General features: G+C 42.8%; 1 protein-coding gene across 4 annotated transcripts in view; it reads left to right on the plus strand.

The window, feature by feature from the left end:
- Window positions 1-20414, plus strand: part of PCYT1A (phosphate cytidylyltransferase 1A, choline) — a 103875-nt gene that overhangs the window by 21031 nt on the left and 62430 nt on the right. Inside the window, exons 4-5 of one of the 4 annotated variants that reach the window (XM_075556265.1) lie at window positions 1848-1911; window positions 5584-6114. The exons of 1 other annotated variant lie outside the window; for it this stretch is intronic. In XM_075556265.1, coding sequence (XP_075412380.1) covers window positions 1848-1911; window positions 5584-5631 — 112 coding nt within the window. In that variant the 3' untranslated portion in view covers window positions 5632-6114. Of the gene's footprint in view, window positions 1-1847; window positions 1912-5583; window positions 6115-9652; window positions 9828-20414 lie in introns of those variants that run through there. 2 more of the 4 variants (XM_075556263.1, XM_075556264.1) reach the window with 2 other exon arrangements.

Here is a 20414-nt window from a genome sequence, read left to right on the forward strand (position 1 = left end):
TGCCTTTTTCACTTAACATTATATTGTAAACATCTCTTCTTGAAGTCTTTGGTAAGTCTTTAGGGGCCGCGATCCAGTTGAAGTGCTAGGAAACACCATCACTTTGTTTCCAGTCTGGTTCATCTGTTGCTGTCAAACTGATCCAGCACATCGTGAGCGCACCCATCACAGTTTGCTGGACTCCACAGAATTTCCTGGACTGCCACCTTTTGGCAGTAGGTTTCTAGATCTTACGTTGGAGGCACCTCTGAGTGGGTTTTGACCACCTGCCTTTCAGTGAGTAGCTGCTCACTTAACACCCAGAGAGCTGGTCTGGTACTCATGGGCACGTACGTGGTTCCCAGATTTTAATTGGCCTTTATTTCGACTTGCTTTCAAGAAACAGGGAGAAGAGAATGCAGAATATAGATCAAGTATAGCAGAAAATAGCCACTTTAAGAAATTAAGTAATATAGTCTCTGTATGGATGGATCAATGCCAGGCCAGCTTCTAGCAGCAAGTGACCTTGAATCTCCCTAACCCTTGCGGAGCTGACTAGAACTGGCTGAAACAACTAGCAGCAAGTGGCCTTGAATCTCCCACACACATCTGTGGAGCTGACCAGAGCTGGCTATGTAACCTGTCAGCAGCTTTGCAAGTTTTTTTCCTTCTTTCACTCACGGCCCATTTTGTTCATGGCCCATTTGGCTCAGTGCCTGTTTTGTTCTCGGCCCACCACTCTGCACCCAGCACCGGCAGGGCCCGTTTGGCTCAGTGCCTGCTTTGTTCTTGCCCACCGCTCTGCATCTGGCACAAATACTCCCAGAACCAGGAAGACACCTTACATTCCAGAAACCTGGACATACCTGTCCATATATAAGCACCACCCCTGCAGCCTGCAGTGCAACTCCCGTGGCCCAGACACTGTGGACCGTGGGACGTTCTGCCCAATAAAGCCTGTTGGCTCTAATTTGACTGATTTGGTCTCTGGCACCTCTCGGCTTCCTTACAATCTCCTGTAGAGGTCATGGAGCCCTGGTGGAATAGGGTTGATGCATTTGGGCTGTGGTTTGCAAGGTCAGCACTTCGAAATCACCGGTCACTGCGAGGGAGAAAAACGGTCTTTCAACTCCCGTAAATAAGTACAGTCTCTGAAACTCACAGGTGTAGTTCGACCCTGTTCTGTAGGGTCATATGAGTCAGTATTGACTCGATGGCAGTGAGAGATCATTTTAGATTTAAGATTAGATAGGAGATTGAACTCAGAATTCAGTGTTTTCTTCTTGCTTTTGTGGGATTCTATCCTGGCCACCTGCACCTGTAAAGACTGCAGCCTGATGTCACTGTGAGACAGTTCTACTCTTCCAGGGACAGCCAGAGGAGTTAACCCCAGTTAACTCAACATTCCCCACAGCAATCACACCACGAAAGGATCAGACTGATTGAAGAATCTTTTGGGCCCTTCGAGGCCTACCTACTTAGACTAATGTTGAGGGATTGAGCCCATTTCAGGCATAAATCTTTAAGTGATTGTTTTATCCAAAAGTCACAGACACCCATCTTTTGTTAGTTGTTGTCAGCCATATTAAACCCGAATCCAAAATTTCCAACCAGCCCTCAAGGACATCGAATCAACTCCTGGTCATTTTAGCTGCCTGCAGCCTCATCTACAACTCTAGTCACTTCCAGTTTGTCCATTGTACTCTGCTGAACAGACTAGGATTCTTCTGTGTGCTAACTTGAGAAAAAGATTGGGGGTCACCTAGCTATCTGAAGGTATCAAGGGAAACGTGTGCTCCTGACAAACAGGCGTTCCGTATAGTCTGGTCACCCTACTGATGATTCTTGTTGCTTCTCTGACTCTCTAGCATGGCTGCTCGCTGTTTCTGGGATGCAGACACTGACAACTATGTTCATGATGTTTTCATGAATGTAAGTTTATTTGGATTTTTGGGGGTTAACTTTTCTAAGGAAACATGGGTATTTCAAGTGAATTACTTAGTATTTATGAAGATATGAAGCCACTTTCTTTTTTTGGACATTTTCAGTTTAGACATTTATCTTAATTCTCTGTGTGGGTGAGCAGATAGACTGTTGCTTTCTTCTATTATTAAAGTAAAAACATAGGGAGCCCTCCATGCATATATAGATGATATAAACCTCCGTAGGTCTGCATTTGGAGATTGCTATTATTATGTATAAGAGCTTCTTGGTGGCATAGTGATTTCAGGTTGGGCTGCCATCCGCCAGGGTGGCAGTTTAAAGCCATAAGCTGCTGCAAGGAAGAAAGACGAGGCTTTTTAACCCAAAAAGAGTTATGCCCTCTGAAACTTCACAGGGCAGTTCTATCCTATCCTATGTGGTTGTATGAGTTGGCATCGACTTGATAGTCGCGGGTTTTATTGTATTATTATTTTTAACAGTTTAATTGGCATATAGTAATTTACACATCATGCAGTTTAATAGTTTAGTCATATTAAGAAAAGTTGTACAATCATTACCACAATCAATTTTAGCACATTTTCTTCTTTCTTATATTCAGTGTTATTAACTCCCCATTTCCTCCCAGCCGGTCCTGCCTCGCCCCCAAGATACCATTTATGGTCTCTGTATATTTACTTACTTGTCCTGGTTTTCATATACAGGAAACCATACAAAAACAAAACAAGAGCCAACAACAATAGCAAAGTACAACAGAGAAAAACCTCAATCAAAAAGAAAGCTGAAAAGATTAAAAACTAGAACAAATTTAAAATGAGTCAAAAGGGAGATCAAATGATAAGGTGTTGAATTTTCATCTAATTGCATCTGCATCCATCCATTTTCCAAGGCTCCCTGCCTGATAAGAAGCTTCTGTACATCCTGGTCTCTGGTCAGAGGGGATTCACTAGAATCTTAATTCATGTGTATTTCCCCTTCACTTTAAAAAAAAATGAAACAACTCCAAAATGGGCTAAAAGGAAGATCAAATGATATTACAATCTAACCTAAACTGCCATAATCAGATTTTCCGATAACAAAGGCTGTTCACACCCCTCTACTACAGCCAGAGGGAATTCACTGGCTTAATCCGTGTGGGGACCCTGACAATGGATTTTAGGCTTTGGTTTACGATTGTTTATAAATTGGAATCAGTTTATGGCAGTGATCTTATGATTTAGAGCTAATTGGGTGGCAGGGATTTCATGGGCAAAGCTGGTTTCTCTTTTAGAAGTAAAATTAATTGCTTAATCTCAAAGTCATTCTCAAAACTGAGCAAAAATAAAGAGGACTTTTTAAAAGGTTTCACTGACGCCTTGGCAGGATAGTATAGATTACATATTTTAATCATACATAATGTGGTTACTTTTTATTTTCTCTCAGAAATACTTTCCGTTCGCTATCTAAACATTTGCCTTTAGATGGCGAATTTGTAGAATCAGAGTTAAAATAGAGTTGACCAGAGACTGGATTGAGTGAACGAGGTGAAAGTGGTTCCATTTCCGGTTCTGTCACTTCCTACTTGTGTGATTTAGGGAAATCATTGGACCTCATTAGGTCTCAGATTGCCTGAGTTACAGTAGAATGCTGTAGAAGGATCTTCCCAAACACTGACTGTGGCAACCTAATTGTGGAACGTGTTTAAAATGCGGATCCTGGGGCCCCACTTAAATAGATGCTGATAAAATCAACCATATCAATAAATCTGAATTTTTAAAAACTTCCTGCCTCCCCCACCACCTTAGTAGGACTGTACTACCGGGGTTGGGCGCTGATAGTCTAGATGATCTTAAGGTATCTTTCTGGGGCCCCGGTGACATAGTGGTTTATGCGTTGAGCTGCCAGCCATGCAAAACCACCAGCTGCTTCCCCAGAGAAAGATGAGCTTTGAACTCCCAGTAAAAGTTACAGGCCGGGGAAAAAAAAAAAAGTTACAGGCTTGGAAACCCACAGGGGAAGTTCCACCCTTTATGAGTGTGGTCATTGTGAGTTGGAGGTGCCTTGATGACAGTGGGTTTGGCTTTTTGGTTGAACAGTCGCTGAGTGATTGGACAGGGCAAAAAATAGGAAGATGGGCCCTTCAAATAAACAACACTGTTGTAGAACACAGCTCAGACAACCACAGAATTTTACTTTGGTTTAACAATCAAGTGCTTGAGCTCAGATTGCTTTTCTTTCATCGTAACTAGGCTGGAGCTGAGGTTGGTGGAACTCTACCACCTGATGCCAAAAACGTGTCTTAGCAAGTTTACTTGGGACCTGGAAAGCGTTTTGAGATTTGAAGTTAAAAGGCAGTCTCAAAATACCCAAACACATGGGAATAAAATGGGTGCTAAACAGAGAGGATTGGAGAAATGACTACAATAGATTAAAATGATAAATCTTGACTTGAACGGTTAAAACCTTGTCTCTTGATCTTCCCTCTGATACACATTGGATTTGATGTTTTTTTAAAATAGTTTCTCTGTGTGTTTCATATTAGGGTTTATCTCTGATATATTTTGTCATTGTTTTTTTTTTTAATATATGAAACCCTGGATTGATGAACCTCTAGAGACAACAATTAGAGTAAGGGTTTTTGGCGGGTTGTAGTGGAGAAGGTGGTGGTGCATGTGTGTGTGTGTGTGGGGGGGGAGTGCTGGAAAAGGAAAGCTGATAACAGAGCTCAAGAAAGAAGAAAATGTTTTGAAATTGATGGTGTTAGCAATCGTACAAAACTGTGTGATGTGATTGAACAATGGAATGGTATGATGTCTGGATTATCTCCCAATAAAATGTTTGGGGAAAACACCCAACCGACACCTTTGAAGTCGATTTTGACTCCCAGCACCCCTGTAAGTTAGTCGGATGTCCCCATAGGTTTTCCTGTGTCAAGGCTGTCAATATTTACAGAAGCAAAGGATTCCATCCTCCTCCTGTGGAGGAGCTGCTGGGCGGGAACTAAGCCTTAACCAGAGCCTCCCCTCCCCCCCCTTAGAAAACAAAGGGGTATTTTAGTCCAGAACACCTGAGACCATTAGCATTCCATTTAATTTCTATGACAAAGCAGGGGAAATAGAAAAGTTTATTACATGAGTATGCATTAAATAAATTAGTGTGCATTTTATTTCCTAGATGTTAGTTTAATTAAAAAAAATCATGTTATTGGGGGCTCTTACAGCTCATATCACAATCCATCCATACAAACATCTATCGATTGTGTCAAGCACATTTGTACATATGTTGCCATCATCATTCTCAAAACATTTTCTTTCTACTTGAGCCCTTGGTATCAGCTCATTTTCTCCCCTCCCTCACCCTCCGTCCCTCAGGAACCCTTGATAATTTATTAAAGTTTTTTCCCCCCATGTCTTACACTGACCAGTGTCTCTCTTCGCCCACTTTTCTGTTGTCTGCCCCCCTGGGAGGGGGTTATATGTAGATTTACCCTACTCTTTTAGCAAATAATCTCATTGTTACCCTCAGGAAAGCAGCTTTTTGTGATTTAAAGGTATTTGTGATTTAAAGTTGGAATACAGTCTGGGGTGGTGGTGATTTCAGTTGTCTGTGCTGCTCCTGATCCCCTCACTAGTATTAACATTCTGGATTTATGTGCATGTGTATGTGTTTTGTTTGTTGTTTCAGGAAAGTTTATTCTGTATTGTTGCAGCATTTGGATGTTTCTACTATTGAATCTTTGAAAAACGGGGAAGAGATGACTGAAGAAATATGAACTTTTAAACATTGTTAAAATAAAGATAACTTTTAAACATTGCTCAAATAAAGATAACGTGGCAGTTCGGCAGTTATTAGGCCTTATACTTTTAAGGTTTTAATTTTGTGACAATAAGTTATTGCATTTGAAAAGAAGAAGAAAGCATAGGGGAAATTCATCATTCAACTGCTCAAACATAACCAGTTGTAAATATTTGATACGTTTTCTACCAGTGCTTTGTATTTGTATGGTTAGAGCAATATGTGCAACCTTGTACCTTGATTTCACTTCTGAAAATGTCATAAACGGTTTTGACAGCATTTTATTTATACTGATTTTAATTAGCAGAATCTAAGTTTTATTTATTCCATTAGGTTATGTCACTGGGGAGTTTTGTCATTTCCCTGGTGAGGGACTGTGTATTTTGAATATTCCACTATAATAAATGACACTGAGATGGATTTGTATTTAGGTTTTTTTATTCTGTATTTTGAATTGTTGCCTTTATCTCTCACTGCGGTGTTTTTGCTTAGTTATGCTGTACATAGCTTATTACTTTCAACACCCATCTTCCCCCCACCCCCCGGGTTTGTCCCTAGTATTAGGGTCTCAGAGGGTCCAAGTTGTATGTGTATGGAATTAAGTCAAAGCAAACCTATTGCTGTTGAATTGATTGCAAGACAGAGCAGAGCTGTCTCATAGGGGTTCCAAGGCTGTAATTTTTAGTGGAAGCTTTTAGTGGAAGCACGAGGCCACATTGCTCTTTCTTAGAGTGGCTGGGAGATTGGAACTGGAGCACGTAACCACTGCACCCCAGCTATGTCTGAAGTGAGGCTCCTCTTAGGACTTGCTAACATTCTTAGCTGTCTTTGCAGTGATTTTCCCTAGAGTCCACGTTATCTTCTTCAGCTACCTCCTCTAACTTAGGCACCACAGTCTATCAGGCATGCTCAAGCCAGTACTGGTGAGACTCAAAAGGGGAAAGACCAGAATTTAAGTCTTTGTTCTTTTTCTCCCTGGAGGTTCCTGGGCAGATGCACAAGTTTACTTATTGCTTTCACAAGTTCTCTATAGGGACAAACCAATGATCTATAATTACAGGGGAGAACCCCCCCCAAAAAACTGGAATTGCGTCGGGCAGAGCAGAACTTTTGTAGTACACATTTTTCCCTCTAGGGGAGCATCAAGCAACTCGTTCTGAGTTCGTGCATCCAGTGGCGTTACCTGGGAAGGTTCTCTCTGGTCACACTGAATTTTTTTCGTGAAAGCAATTTCACTTGAACCTTTTTTTGTGTGATGGCTGATTTAAGAGAACAGCTTGTGGCTGTGAAATTTTGTTTCCTGCTCACGAAAAATGCTGCAGAAACTTGTGATGTTGAACACAGCTTACAAGGACAGGGCTAGGGGAAAAACTCAAGTGTACGAGTGGATTTTCTCATTTCAAAAAAAGGTGAAATGATGATTGATGACAAACCTCGTTCTGCACGTCCATCAACTTCCTGAATCGATGAAAATGTTGACTTCGGAGTGCATTTGAAGTTCTTCCACCAGATCAGACTGTTCATCAAGCTTTCTATTTAGAGGTTCTGAAAAGATTGTGTAACTGTGCGACAAAAAAGGCAGATGGGAACTGGTTTTGCCACAGTGACAGTGCACCTGCTCACACAGCCATCTCTGTGCCAATTTTTAGCCAAAAAACAGCATGCCTCCCTTGCCCCACGCACCTTACTCACCTGACCTTCCTCCATGTGACTTCTTTTTGTTTCTGCAAATGCAAAAGAACATGAAAGGACAGCTATTTGATGATGTAGAAGAGGTGGAAAAAGGGGGGGGGGTGCTGTCAGCCATCCAAACAGATGAGTTTGAAAAATGTTTCCAAGAATGGAATCGCAGATTTGACAAATGTATTAACTGGAGAGTACTTTGAAGGTGTTATGGTTGTTTTGTAAGAAAAAAATTAAATACATAGTTTTGAAAAAAATGTGTTTTTTGAGGGGGTGAGTACTCCCTTATATATACTTATTTACTTCAAGGAAATGGCTTGTGTAATTGTGGGAGCAGGTAAATTCACAATCCATTGGCCAGGCAGAAGGCTGGATTATTCTGTGGGTTTTCATCTCAGGAGCCGGAAGCCAGGTGAGGAGAAAAGTGCAGGCCTGAGAGAGCAAGCCCTGTCCAAGCATCCATCTCTATATCCGAGACAGCTTCTATTTTTAGGTTTCTGGGGTGGTTTTTCCTGGTTCTTCTCAACACTGAAAATCCACGCAGAAGCAGTTTTGTAAATCCAAGTAACTTTTATGAGACAAGGGAAGTTTCGGGAAATAGTCTCAGATAGTATAGGCTATCCCAGGAAAGCATGCAAGGTCGCATGACGGGACTGGCGGGACTGTTGGAGCGTTCGAAACAAAATAGCTGCTTCAGGGGAGGGCAAAAAACCACATGGGAAAATGGCCGGAAAAAGGCGGCCCTGGAGCCAAAGAGGAGTGCTGGAACTTGGGGTGGGGGTAGCACTTGCTGAAGGAGAGCAAGCTCCAGAACTGAAAAGGGGGAGAGGGTGGGCGCACTCATGGGAGAGATCCTACCCTCCAAACTGAAAGCGAGAGGCATGCCCTCAGTTTCTTTTTATTCCCTTGTGTGTGTGTGTGTGTGGGGGGGATGGAGACACGGTTGAAGGTATTGGCCTTTTCTAGTGGCTGCGTTCAGGTGCATGTGTAAGGTAATGTTGCTGGTGTCTAGTGTGCCTAAGTGACCTCTGCTTGCACCTGTCCAGCTTTGGATCAAACCGCCCCCCCCCCCCCCCCGCCCAGGTTTCTAATGTGTGCCTGATTTCTTTCAAACTCCTTTATTGTGACATGACCAGTTAATGTCCATTTAGTGTAGGCATTTGGTAAAACAACCCCCTTTGTCCCTAATCTTACTATTGATATTCCCAAGGAAAGTCTCATTTCAACTGATTGGTTGATTATATCCTATCCCATCACGGAAGGCCATCAGATTATAACCATACATTCTAGAAGAGCACCTAGCCCAGTGCCTGTGAAATCACCGGACTCCTGGTCTACCCAAGTGACCCCTAACATTTACCACCCCATCGCCCCTTTTTCTTTTCAGCCACCAAAAGATAAAAAATGAAACCTCCGTGTGTACATTCCTCCATCACATTGGGTATCTACGTGCCTTACATCTACAGTATTAAAAGGGACCCCACTAAAGGTTGATTCTATGAAAGGGAAAGTATTCTTATCAGTCACCCGGTTAGACGGGCTTCCTTCCAGTGGCCTCCCTTAAATTCTCTCCAGTTCAACTTCACGCTGCTTTGATTCCTTCTGTGGTTAGCTGCCACTCGGACTCGCGGCGACCCAAGCACACGCTGGATCAGACTGTTGTGGTCCACAGCGCTTCCATTAGCTGGCTTGTAGCAGTGTATCACCTGACCGTTTAGCGTCCTAGCAATACCGCACTGGGAGCGGGGGCTGCGTGTGCGACGCCTGGGCCGGTGTGCTGCCGGGCAGTGCGAATTTCTCCGGGGACCCACCGCGCTCCCCGGCTGATGGGCCCAAATGCAGAGTGTGGGCCAGCCACGGCTTTCAGATGACTTCGCTGGCGGCTGTGCACGTCGCCGAGGAGGTAGCAGTCGGCGCTGCGGTGCAGCAACGGCGGACGAGGGACGTCCGAGGTGGGAAGCGGCCGGCCCTCCGCTTCGTGAACGCCCGCGAGCGAGAGCGCTGGCCGCGCGGCTTCTCCGAGGGGGCGCCGCAAGGTAAGTCTTCGTGACCAACCGCCAGAGAACACGTGCACGAAGGTCACCGTGGGGCCCATGCACGCGAAGCGGCCTCACTGCCAACCCTAGCTCCGGCTCCCGGCCGACCCAGGACCATTTTCCCTCCTGCCCTGCCCCTTTCCCTTCTTTTCCGCTAGCCTCATCCCCGGGCGTCGGCGGAGGCGGAACGACTGCGTGAGGGTCACGGTTTTCAGGGGGAAGCTGTGGTCGGATTGGCCAGAGGGCGGGCAGTGGGCGGGACTTCCGGCCCACGGTTCCGCCAGCTGCCTTTCCCCGGGCGTCACCCCGCAACCTCGTCAGTTTCTCTCGTCGGTGACTTGGCGCTCGACCGAAACCGGCGGGACGGGACGCTGCGGAGCGCGAGCTGCAGGTGAGAGGCGCCGTTGGATGCAGGTATTTACGGCCCAGACGGGGGGCTGCGACTGGGACCCGCAGGGAACGGGAACGGAGGCTAGAGCGGGTCAGTGACAGCGAGGGGCGTGTGAGGCAGGGACGGCGAGGCGACCGTGACCGAGGGACCGTGACAGCGAGGCGACTGTGACCGAGGCATAGCCGTCTGCGATGGGTCGCTGACCTCCGAGAGCCTGAGGCAGAGACTGCGCGGGCCTCCGACCCAGGAAGACAGCGGCAATGACCGCCCGGGGACGGTGACCGAGGATTGGCAGTGGCTTGGAGGAGACTGGTCGGTGACTGGTGACTCCGAGAGGACTGTGCCCTAAGGGAACATGAAGCAGTGGCCGCGACGGGACTCTGACCGCGGAGCGGAGGCTTCGAAGGTCTGGCTTCCCGACGACGGTGGGGTCGGTGCCCGAGCTGGCGCACGTGCTGAGACTGGGGGCGGGGGGCTGGGCTGAGCAGCGCGGGTGGGGAGAACACTGGCCTGTGACTTGTCAGACGTGGGTTTAATGTCATGTGCCCGGCAAACTTGCCTCACAAAGTTTCCTCACCAGTGGGGGAGAAGTTGGGACTAGATCCGTCTTTTCCAAACCAGAGCTGCCCTAGTAGGGGTTGTGCAATCAGTTTAGTGGATGGCACTGGACATGTTTTAAGTAAGGGGCATAAAATAGAACCAATACGTAAATAGTGGAATCAGAGTAGAAGGAGACTTTTGAGTTGTGGGTGTGTTTATGGTGTAAAATGGATTTCCTACATTTCAAGGTTTGTGGTGTAAAACTGCGTTTTTTAAAAAGCGTGGAAAACTGACCCAGCCTGTTTTGTTGGCGTTATCTAAAATGTAACGATTCTGTGGTTAGGAGACTGTCCACTGGAAGCACATAGGACGGCCACAGATGCATGTGAGAGGTCTGGACCACTGACTCAGATTGATAAACAGGGAAAGGCTTCCAGAGCCGAACTGAGCTGATTGGTTAAGGCTGAGGGCTGCAACCCAGGACCTCAGTAGGGAGAGCCAGCATTTATATTGAAATAGGGACAGTGATATTTATAGAGGCAATTAGAGATTTGTGGTAGGAGAAACTGCTCTCTGCTGTCGCTGAGGATGTGGAAACTTCAAGGAGGGTGGGAAGTAGGCTGGAAAGGGAACAGACAGAGATAGAGACAAAAACATTCTGCCAAGAATCAAATGGGAACAAGGAGATTAGGACCTTGCATTCAGTGATTCTGTTCTTACAGCTCAGAACAGAGAATTGTAAGTAGAAAGGCTGAGGACATAGTGGTTTGGTTCCGGTAATGGGGGTAAACAGGTGTTGACCATCATTCTGGAGGAAGCAAAGAGATGGCCTTGGGAATGTAAATTGTGGTGACTTAAGTGCCATGTGGAGGCTTTAATTCTGGACCTCAGTACATTGTACACTGACCTACCAAGAAGGATAGTCAGGGTCGGTCAAAGGATGTTTTCACCCTTATTTTTGTTTCTATTCAACCCTTTTCTTATGGGCTGTTTGTGATAACATAAAAGGCACTAAAGCGAGTGTCACTCCCTCCTCTCTGACAGCAGATGGCATTACTGATTGTGCCAGCAATGCTTTTTAAAAAGAGCTAAGAGAAGCTTGGAGTCATTTTTATTTACCAGACACCGTATTAATCTGAAAGTTGCCACTGCACCATGCACAGACACCCGTACACTTTGTGACAGAAGAGTTTAGAAAGATCCTTGAAAGGGAATTAGTTGGGGATAGCCTTTGCTTAGCTCAAAATTGGGTGGTTGCATCTCTTCCTAAATGTTTACTTGAGCTACTTTTACATAACTAAAAGGAATTGCTCCAGAGATTCTTTCTGGGACCCAGTATGTGCTTCAAGATAACTGACTGTGGACCAAGGACACTCCGTCTTGGAGACAACAGCCCTCCCTCTGGGGTCCTTTGTCTTTTACTGAATAGAATGATTCTTATTGATGTAGCCTGCTTTGCAAATTTCTTTTAAAAACGGATTGCTTGACACAGAATGTCCCCATCCCCTCTCCTCCCACACAGCCTGTGGTTTCTCTTCCCATACAAAGGTAGGGTTTTGTTTCCTTGGGAACCCCCTCGGGATAGGTGATCTTTTAAGGAGAGTGTTGGAGACAGAGCTATGGCTTTAGCAGTTCCAGCTGACTTTATCTGCTATCACACTGACACACTACTGTGACCGCAAGCAGCAGAATGTCATTCTCTTGTTTTCAGTTTTCCATCCATGGCAGAGGTAACTGTTTTTCTGGTTAAAGAATCTTTGAAAATCAAATGCCTGCATGCACGCACAAAATTTTTCATACAATTTTATGACATGGATTCTCCCAGGGGTCTGTTAAAGTCGAGTAACTTCTCTTAGACATGTTATAAAAGCTGGTGCAGTCATTTATAAAAGGCAAGCAAATGAAGATAAAATATTGATCATGAATAACGTTAAATATCTACTAATGTTAGGCACCATGGAGTCGGTCTGACCCATAGTGACCCTGTGCACAACAATGAAACATAGCACTGTCCTCACAACTGTTCTCATGCATGAGCCCATCTGCTACAAAAATAGTAACTTTTTGAGATAAACCTTGTGCTTTTCTTCCCTAACGTCAGATCTTCTGATTTTACTGCTCATAGAAATCTACACTTTCCCCTTTGGAATCAAATAGAAACAGGCTTCTCTTCCACCAAAGTGAAATATATTGGAAAGAATAATTTCTAAAAAGGTCATTATCTTTTTTTTTTTAAGGTTGTTTTTTTTCCCCTCCACTTACGTGGAAGCCTAAAGTTAAAATATTCCCCAATATTATTGGACTGTGATTGTGGTTGCTTTTGCACCTTTCACGATTCCACCACCTCCGCCCTGTTGTGGGAGCCATCTGACTTCAAAAGGCGAGATGGGCAGGGCAGGGCTCTAGGTTCACCCCTTCTGCTGATCGCCCTGTCTGGTGCCTTCAACAGTCCCTTGACCTCCTGTTTGCTAAGACTAAGCTTTCCATTCACAGCCTTCCTTTCTAGTCATTAACTTCTGTGTCCACAGTATTACCATTAAATAATCAACTGGACCCGTGTTTCAAAGACAGCTTGCTTTGTTACTTGCCCTATGGATGATTTGTGGCAAAACTGAAATCCTAACTAACTCCCTTCGACAGCTCAATCAATAAGCTCAAGGAATATCTTTTTCTTTTTTTTTTTTAAGGAATATGCTTTTTACACATTCGATTTTGGAGTGTATACCAGTGTTTCACTCAAGAAGAAAAATGAGTCACACATATATTTGGCACTGTGTTAGACTCATTTGCATACCTCATATCATTGATGTAGATACCATATAAACTCAGTATAAGCCGAGTTTTTCCAGCACATTTAGTTTATTTAATTATTTTTATTAAAAAAATTATTGGGGGCTCCTACAGCTCATCGCAATCTATACATCCATTCATTGTGTTAAGCACATTTGTACATTTGTTGCCATCATCATTCTCAAAGCATTTTCTTTCTACTTCAGCCCTTGGTATCAGCTCCTCATTTTTTCCCCTCCTTTCCCGCCTTTCAACACATTTTTAATGCTGAAAAAGCCCCCAGTTTTTTGCGGTAAAATTAGGTGCCTCAGCTTATATTCGAGTATATGTGCTAATTGAGTTGCCTATAGTTTACTGATTGCAAATTAGAAAGATATATAGTATACTTTGGGGAGGTTCTTTTTACCTCACTTGTCTCTTCTTTTGGTAACTTTTTTTTATAAATCTTTTTATTGGGGCTCATACAACTCTTACCACAATCCATACATACATCAGTTGAGTAAAACACCCTTATATATTTGTTGCCCTTGTCAATCTCAAAATTTACCTTCCACTTGGGTTCCTGGAAACAGCCCGGTTTCCTTCCCCCTCCCCCCTCCTGCCCGCTACCCCCTTCCTCCTGCACCCTTAATAGTTTATAAATAATTATTTTATCTTACCTTATACTGCCCAGTGTCTCCCCTCACCCACCTTCCCATTGCCCATCTCCCAGAAAGGAGGTTACACATAGATCCCCAAGATCGGTTCTCCCTTTCTACACCCCCTTCCCTCTGGTGTCGCCACTACCACTGCTGGTCCTGAGGGGTTCGTCTGTCCTAGATTCCCTGGGTTTCCAGATCCCTACTGTACCGCTGTACATCCTCTGGTCTAACCAGGTCCGCAAGGTAGAATTGGGGTCATGATAATTGGGAGGGAAGGAAGCGTTCAAGAGCTAGAAGAAGGTTTTGAGTTTCATTGCTACACTGAACCCTGAGTGACTCATCTCCTCCCCACTACCCCTCTGCATCTTTTGGTAACTTTTTAAATCCCCATTTAAAAATTATATTAGTTTGAGGTTCTCTGTGTTTAGGCAAGGATGACTGCCAATGAGTCTGGGGACTCAGGGATCTGGTAGGCGGCAATAGGACATTCACAGCTATTTGTAAACCAGTTTTGAAGTGAGGGCTGCTAAATTAGTGACATATGCTCCCTGTGTCGTAGTAGAGATAGAATTGAGTGAGTGGAATGTAAAAGAAGAATTTTTGATCCACAGAGAATTACCTTACATGTGCTTATACTTGTTTATTTTTTTGACTCACAGTCTAAATCAGGACCATAAATTTTTTCTTTTGTCATGGACTCTTGAAAGTATGGTGGAACTAAGAAAATTAAAAAAAAAAAAAAAAAGAAAGTGTGGTGGAATTTTTATGTATCTCCTTTGTGCAATAATGTTCTATATGCAAATACCCCCCCAAAAAACCCCAAATATAGAATTATAGAATAAATCAATTAAGGTATAATTATAAAAATATTTAAAAATCTATGGTGTATTGCTATATATGCTTTTTTTGGTTAACATCATAAATTATATGACCTATCATTGGGTTTTAATAACCATAATAATTTTTAAATGGTGAGGGCCTGATGCAAAGGGCTTAAGTGGAGAGCAAATGCTTTGAAAATGATTAGGGCAAAGACTGTACAGATGTGCTTTATACAATTGATGTATGTATATGTATGGATTGTGATAAGAGTTGTACGAGCCCCTAATAAAATGTTTTTAAAAAATAAAATAATTTTTAAATGGTAATGAATTTAAGCATTGTTTCAAGACATATGCAAAAACTGTAACGTGTGATATTATGAAAATATCCTTGATTTCTATTGATAACATGGTCAAAAACACTGCTGCTATCACTTTTGTGACCTGTGTTCATAATTGAAGGAAGTATTGAATTTGTCAAAATTGGCTGGTAACAAAGAAATTTTTTTCTGTCCAAATTCACAGATTCATTGTATTCTATCCATAGATTGCCCCATAGAGATATAAATTTCTTAGCCCATTCTAGGAATAGCAGAATCTAAACAAATGATTTACCCACTGAATCTTTAAAAAAAATCATTTTATTGGGGGCTCATACAACTCTTATCACAATCCATACATACATCAGTTGTGTAAAGCACATCTGTACATTCGTTGCCCTCATCATTCTCAAAACATTTGCTCTCCACTTAAGCCCCTAGCATCAGCTCCTCATTTCCCCCCTCCCTTCCTTCTCCCCCCTTTCTCATGAACCCTTGATAATTTATAAATTATTATTTTGTCATATCTTACACTGTCTGATGTCTCCCTTCACCCACTTTTCTGTTGTTGTCCTCTAGGGAGGAGGTTATATGTAGATCCCTTTAATCGGTTCCCCCTTTCCACCCCACTCTCCCAGTATCGCCACTCTCAGCACTGGTCCTGAAGGGATCATCTGTCCTGGATTCCCTGTTTCCAGTTCCTATCTCTACCACTGTACATCCTCTGGTCTAGCCAGATTTGTAAGGTAGAATTGGGATCATGATAGTGGGTGGGGAGGACGCATTTAAGAACTAGAGGAAAGTTGTATGTTTCATCTTTGCTTCACTGCACCCTGACTGACTTGTCTCCTCCCCTCAATCCTCCCGCTCATTGACAATGATAATAATTTTTTTGTTCTTTGATGCCTGATACCTAATCCCTTTGACACCTTGTGATCACACAGGCTGGTGTGCTTCTTCCATGTGGGCTTGTTTATCTTCAAGCCTTTAAGACCCCAGATGCTATATCTTTTGATAGCCAGGCTCCATCAGCTTTCTTCACCAAATTTGCTTATGCACCTGCTTTGTCTTCAGTGATCGTGTTGGGAAGGTGAGCATCATGGAATGCTAGTTTAATAGAACAAAGTATTCTTGCATTGAGGGAGTAATTCCCACTGAATCTTTTAATGGAATAGTGACAGACTAAAACTACTCAACCAGAAGAACCTTTATAAGTGTCCCTTATGCTTTAAAAAAATTTTTTTAGGATAACTTCTTTCCTGAAATATCCTACTATGTAGCCACGACCAAGCATAAGCTATGTTTTGCTTGCCTAGCCCAAGATCTGGTACAGAATAAATGTCCACTGAATGTTTGTTGAATAAGGGCTTCTCTGGAAAATTAGAGGGAAGAGATCTGGTTCAAAACTAAGATCTTAGATGTGGCAATTGGGCCATGAAATTTGGGTGGTGGTTTAAAATACAGTACTAATTTGTCAGTGTAGGTTATGTTGTAATATTACCTTCACATGTAAAAGATTTCAGATTGGGTTCTTTTGACCTTGAGTCCATCTTACTTGAATTTTGAGCCTGTCTCAAATGAGATTTGACTCACTGAACAGCGGTGACAGAGACCTGACATCAAGAACAGCAGATGAGAGGAGAGCAAAGGGTTTTTTAAAAGACAAGAAAGAAAAGGTCAAAATGGATGTCAGAATAGACCCTGAAACTTGCTCTTGAGCATAGAGCAGCTAAAACAAATGGAAACAATGAGGAAGTATAATATATGAGTAGAATATTTCAAAGGGCAGCTTGAGAAGGCAAAGTATTAAACTGGGTGTACAAATATTATAATGAAATGTGCAAGGCTCTGGATTTGAAATTCCAAAATGGAAGAACACATTAAGCATATCTCAGGCTGTAAGAACTGAAGAAAAAACAATTAAAGCCATTGAGTTTCAATATGGAATGATTCTATGGGCAAAATATCAAATGGTGCCGGCAGCACCCCCCAAAATGGAAAGAAAGACTGTGGAAACAATACACAAGGTCACTGTACTAAAAAGAACTGCTTGGCATTCCGCCCTTTCAAGAGGCAGCATATAATTAAGAACCAGTGACAGTGTCAGGAGAAGTCCCGCCTCCCCTGAAAACAGGAGTGAAAACAAGGCTCCAGGAGTTAACAGAACACCAACGGAAATGCTCAACAAGCTGATGAAGCACTGGAAGCACGTCTAGGTCATCTAGACCTAGAAATTTGGAAGACAACTACCTGGGCAAGTGACTGGAAGAGATCCATATTTGTTGTCATTCCAAAGATAGGTGACTCAAGAGAATTAGGAAATTATTGAAGACTATCATTAATAGCACATTCAAGGAGAATTTTGCTGAAGATAATTCAGCAATGGTTCCAGCAGTACATAGGAAGCTTCCAGAAATTGAGGCTGAATTCAGAAGAGGACATGGCACATGGGATATCTTTGTTGACATTAGATGGATCTTGGCTAAAAGCAGGGACTATCAGGAAGGCATTTACTATACAAAGGCATTCGACTGTGTGGATCATAAATAACTATGGATAACCTTGGGAACTCCAGAAAACTCCTGCGGTCATGTGGGACTTTCACATAGTCCAAGATATGATCATTCAGACAGAACAGGGAATATTACATAGTTTAAATTCAGTTAAGGTGTGTATCAGCGTTATGTCCTTTCACATTACTTAATCTGTATGCTGAGTAACTGATGCTAGCAGCTAGACGATGAAAAAGAACAAGGACACACCTACTGATGAAGAGCAAGGATTTCAACTTCCAGTATAGATTATTACTCAATGTAAAGACCCAAATCCTCACAACCAGACCAATCGAGAGCATCATAATAAACAGAAAAGTTGAAGTTGTCACATATTTCATTTTGTGGATCCGTGGCCAATTCTCATGGAAGCAGCAGTCAAGAAATAAATGATGAAAAACAAACAAAAAGAAATAAATGATGTGTTGTTGCATTGGGCAAATCTGCTACACAAAAACATCTTTAAAGTGTTGGAAGAGCAAGGATGTCACTTTGAAGGCTTGAATTGCCTTGCCCCATGCCATGGTATTTTCAGTCACCTCATATGCAGATGAATACTGAAGAAGAATTGGTGCATTTAAATTGTAACATTGACAAAGAATATTGAAAGTACTATGGATTGCCAGAAGAGAAGACTAATCTATCCTGGACAAAAATACCAACCAGAATCCTCCTTAGAAGTGAGGATGTTCAGATTTAGTTCCACATACTTTAAACATGTTATCAGGAGAAACCAGTCACTGGAAAAGGACATCATACTTGGTAAAGTAGAAAATCAGTGAAAAAAGACCTTCACTGAGATGGACTGATACGGTGGCTAGAGCAATGGGCTCAAGCATAACCATACTTGTGTGAATGATGTAGCACTGGCCAGTGTTTTGTTCTGTTGTGCTTAGGTGGCTATGAGTTGGCACCAACTGGATGGCACCTCACAATATGAATGAGTTATAGTAAACCTGTCAGGAAGTTAGAGTATGATTTCTTGGCATACTCTTACTTCTAGCACTGTCCCTGGTCTAGAATCATTTGCAAAACCTAAAAAGGATTTATCACCAAATTTTAAGAAATAATGCATTTTATTTTTCTTGCTGAGACCATACACAGCAGAACATACATCATATACAACAATTTCTGTATCTACACTTCAGTGACATTGATTATATTCTCCAAGTGGTGCAACCATGTTGACTCTCCTTCTCTGAATTGCTTGTACTCCATTCATAAACTCGTCGCTCCCTCAGTTTCCTGTCTAATCTTTTGAATCACTGTTGTCATTTTGTTCACATGTAGATAGTTCTTAAAAGAGCACAGTGCTTAATGTAGACCTTCTTTACTTCTTAAGCAAAATTGCTTGGTTTAAAGAAGACTTCAGGGATATTTTTAAGTTAAAGCTTAAATATCTCAGGGCATTGCTTCCAAAGTTTTCTCCAGGCTCCATGCTCCAGAAAGATTAGATTCTATGAGGGTTTTAAATTTTGTTCTGCAGCCGCTCACCCCCACCCCCGCTCATTTGATCAGGATTCTAATAACAAAACTTCTCAAACAATCCCATATAGGGTCTGTAACTGAATGTGGGGGTCAGGAAAAATTTGGCAACAGTACAAAGATTTTGAGTTAATTCAAACTCCAACACTTAATGAATCTTAGGTGTTTCTGGCAGTTCTTGCTCATGTTACAAAATTCTTGGGGGAAAACGGTCATAGGTGGGAAAAATGTAAGAAGTTCTGTTCTATAGAATCTTCCATCAAAATGTTAAGTAATGGTAGCTGGGCCCCATCCAGTTCTGGTCACATGGTAAAGGAGGCAGTTGTTCATGGCAGCTAGGCACAGTTTCCATATCCATTTCCTAGTCCCACTTCCCTTCCTCTGTGACTCCCTGTGAATAGAGACTAATTGTTAAAGTTGATTGTGTCTTAGACAGGAATTGGCAAACTTTTCCTGTAAAAGGACAGATAGTAAACATTTTAGGCTTCAGTTCTCTGGTAGTGTAGTGGTTATGTGTTTGACTGCAATCAAACATGGTCGACAGTTCGAAACCAGCAGCTGCAGCTTATATGAAAGACAGGCCTTTCTACTCCCATAAACAAGTTACCGTCTCGGAAATCCACAGGGCAGTCGCTGTGTCAGCATCAACTCGATGGCAGTGAGTTTGGAGGGTTGTTTTTTTTTAGTTTGTTCTCTTGCAACTACATAGCTTAGTCATTGTAGCATTAAAAAACAACCAAAAACAGTCATTGAGAGAGCAAAGCTGTGCTCCAATAAAACTTTATGTATAAAACCAGGTAGCAGGCCATTTTGGGTCTGGGAGCTGTCGAGATGACCTGGAAATAGAGTCATCCTGGTGCTCCATTCCAGGCCTTTCTCACCACTTTAGAATAGCCATGTCTCCTTTCCAGCTACAAAGGCCTCTACCAAGGAATACGCTCAGTGGGGAAAGGCCAAAAGTAGAGCATATGACAGTATCATACCACGAGTATTGGATGTCCTTGAACCTTGGCATTTATAGAGTTTGCCTCTTATCGCACCACTGCATTAAGCTCTACAATGGGAAAAGCAAATAAGGGCTCCAAATACAAGTACGAAGGGGTTACAAAAGTTTGTGGAAACATTCCATTACCTTTTAAGCCCTTTCTTCCATGAACTTCTTCAAGCCTCCACATATACCTGCACATTTAACTTGGAAACTGTGCAGTGACCGACAGTGGTGACATACTGAATACAAGGTTTTCCTGAGGAAGAAATGAAGACCTCAAGATGGAAAAGCAGGAATAGAATGCAGAGGAAAAGTCCCTGTCTCGGTTTTTCTGCAGATCGTTCCCTGCAGTAAGCAGACAGGGTTGAATTAGATCTTTGAATTAAAGAGTACATGGGACTGCGGTTTCCTTCCATTTAGGCTGCTGCATAGCTTAGGAAGCGGAACCCGTGGGGTGGGGGTGGGGGGTAGCA

This window comes from Tenrec ecaudatus, chromosome 8, assembly GCF_050624435.1.
Source record: "Tenrec ecaudatus isolate mTenEca1 chromosome 8, mTenEca1.hap1, whole genome shotgun sequence".
In the NCBI taxonomy this organism is placed as follows: domain Eukaryota; kingdom Metazoa; phylum Chordata; class Mammalia; order Afrosoricida; family Tenrecidae; genus Tenrec; species Tenrec ecaudatus.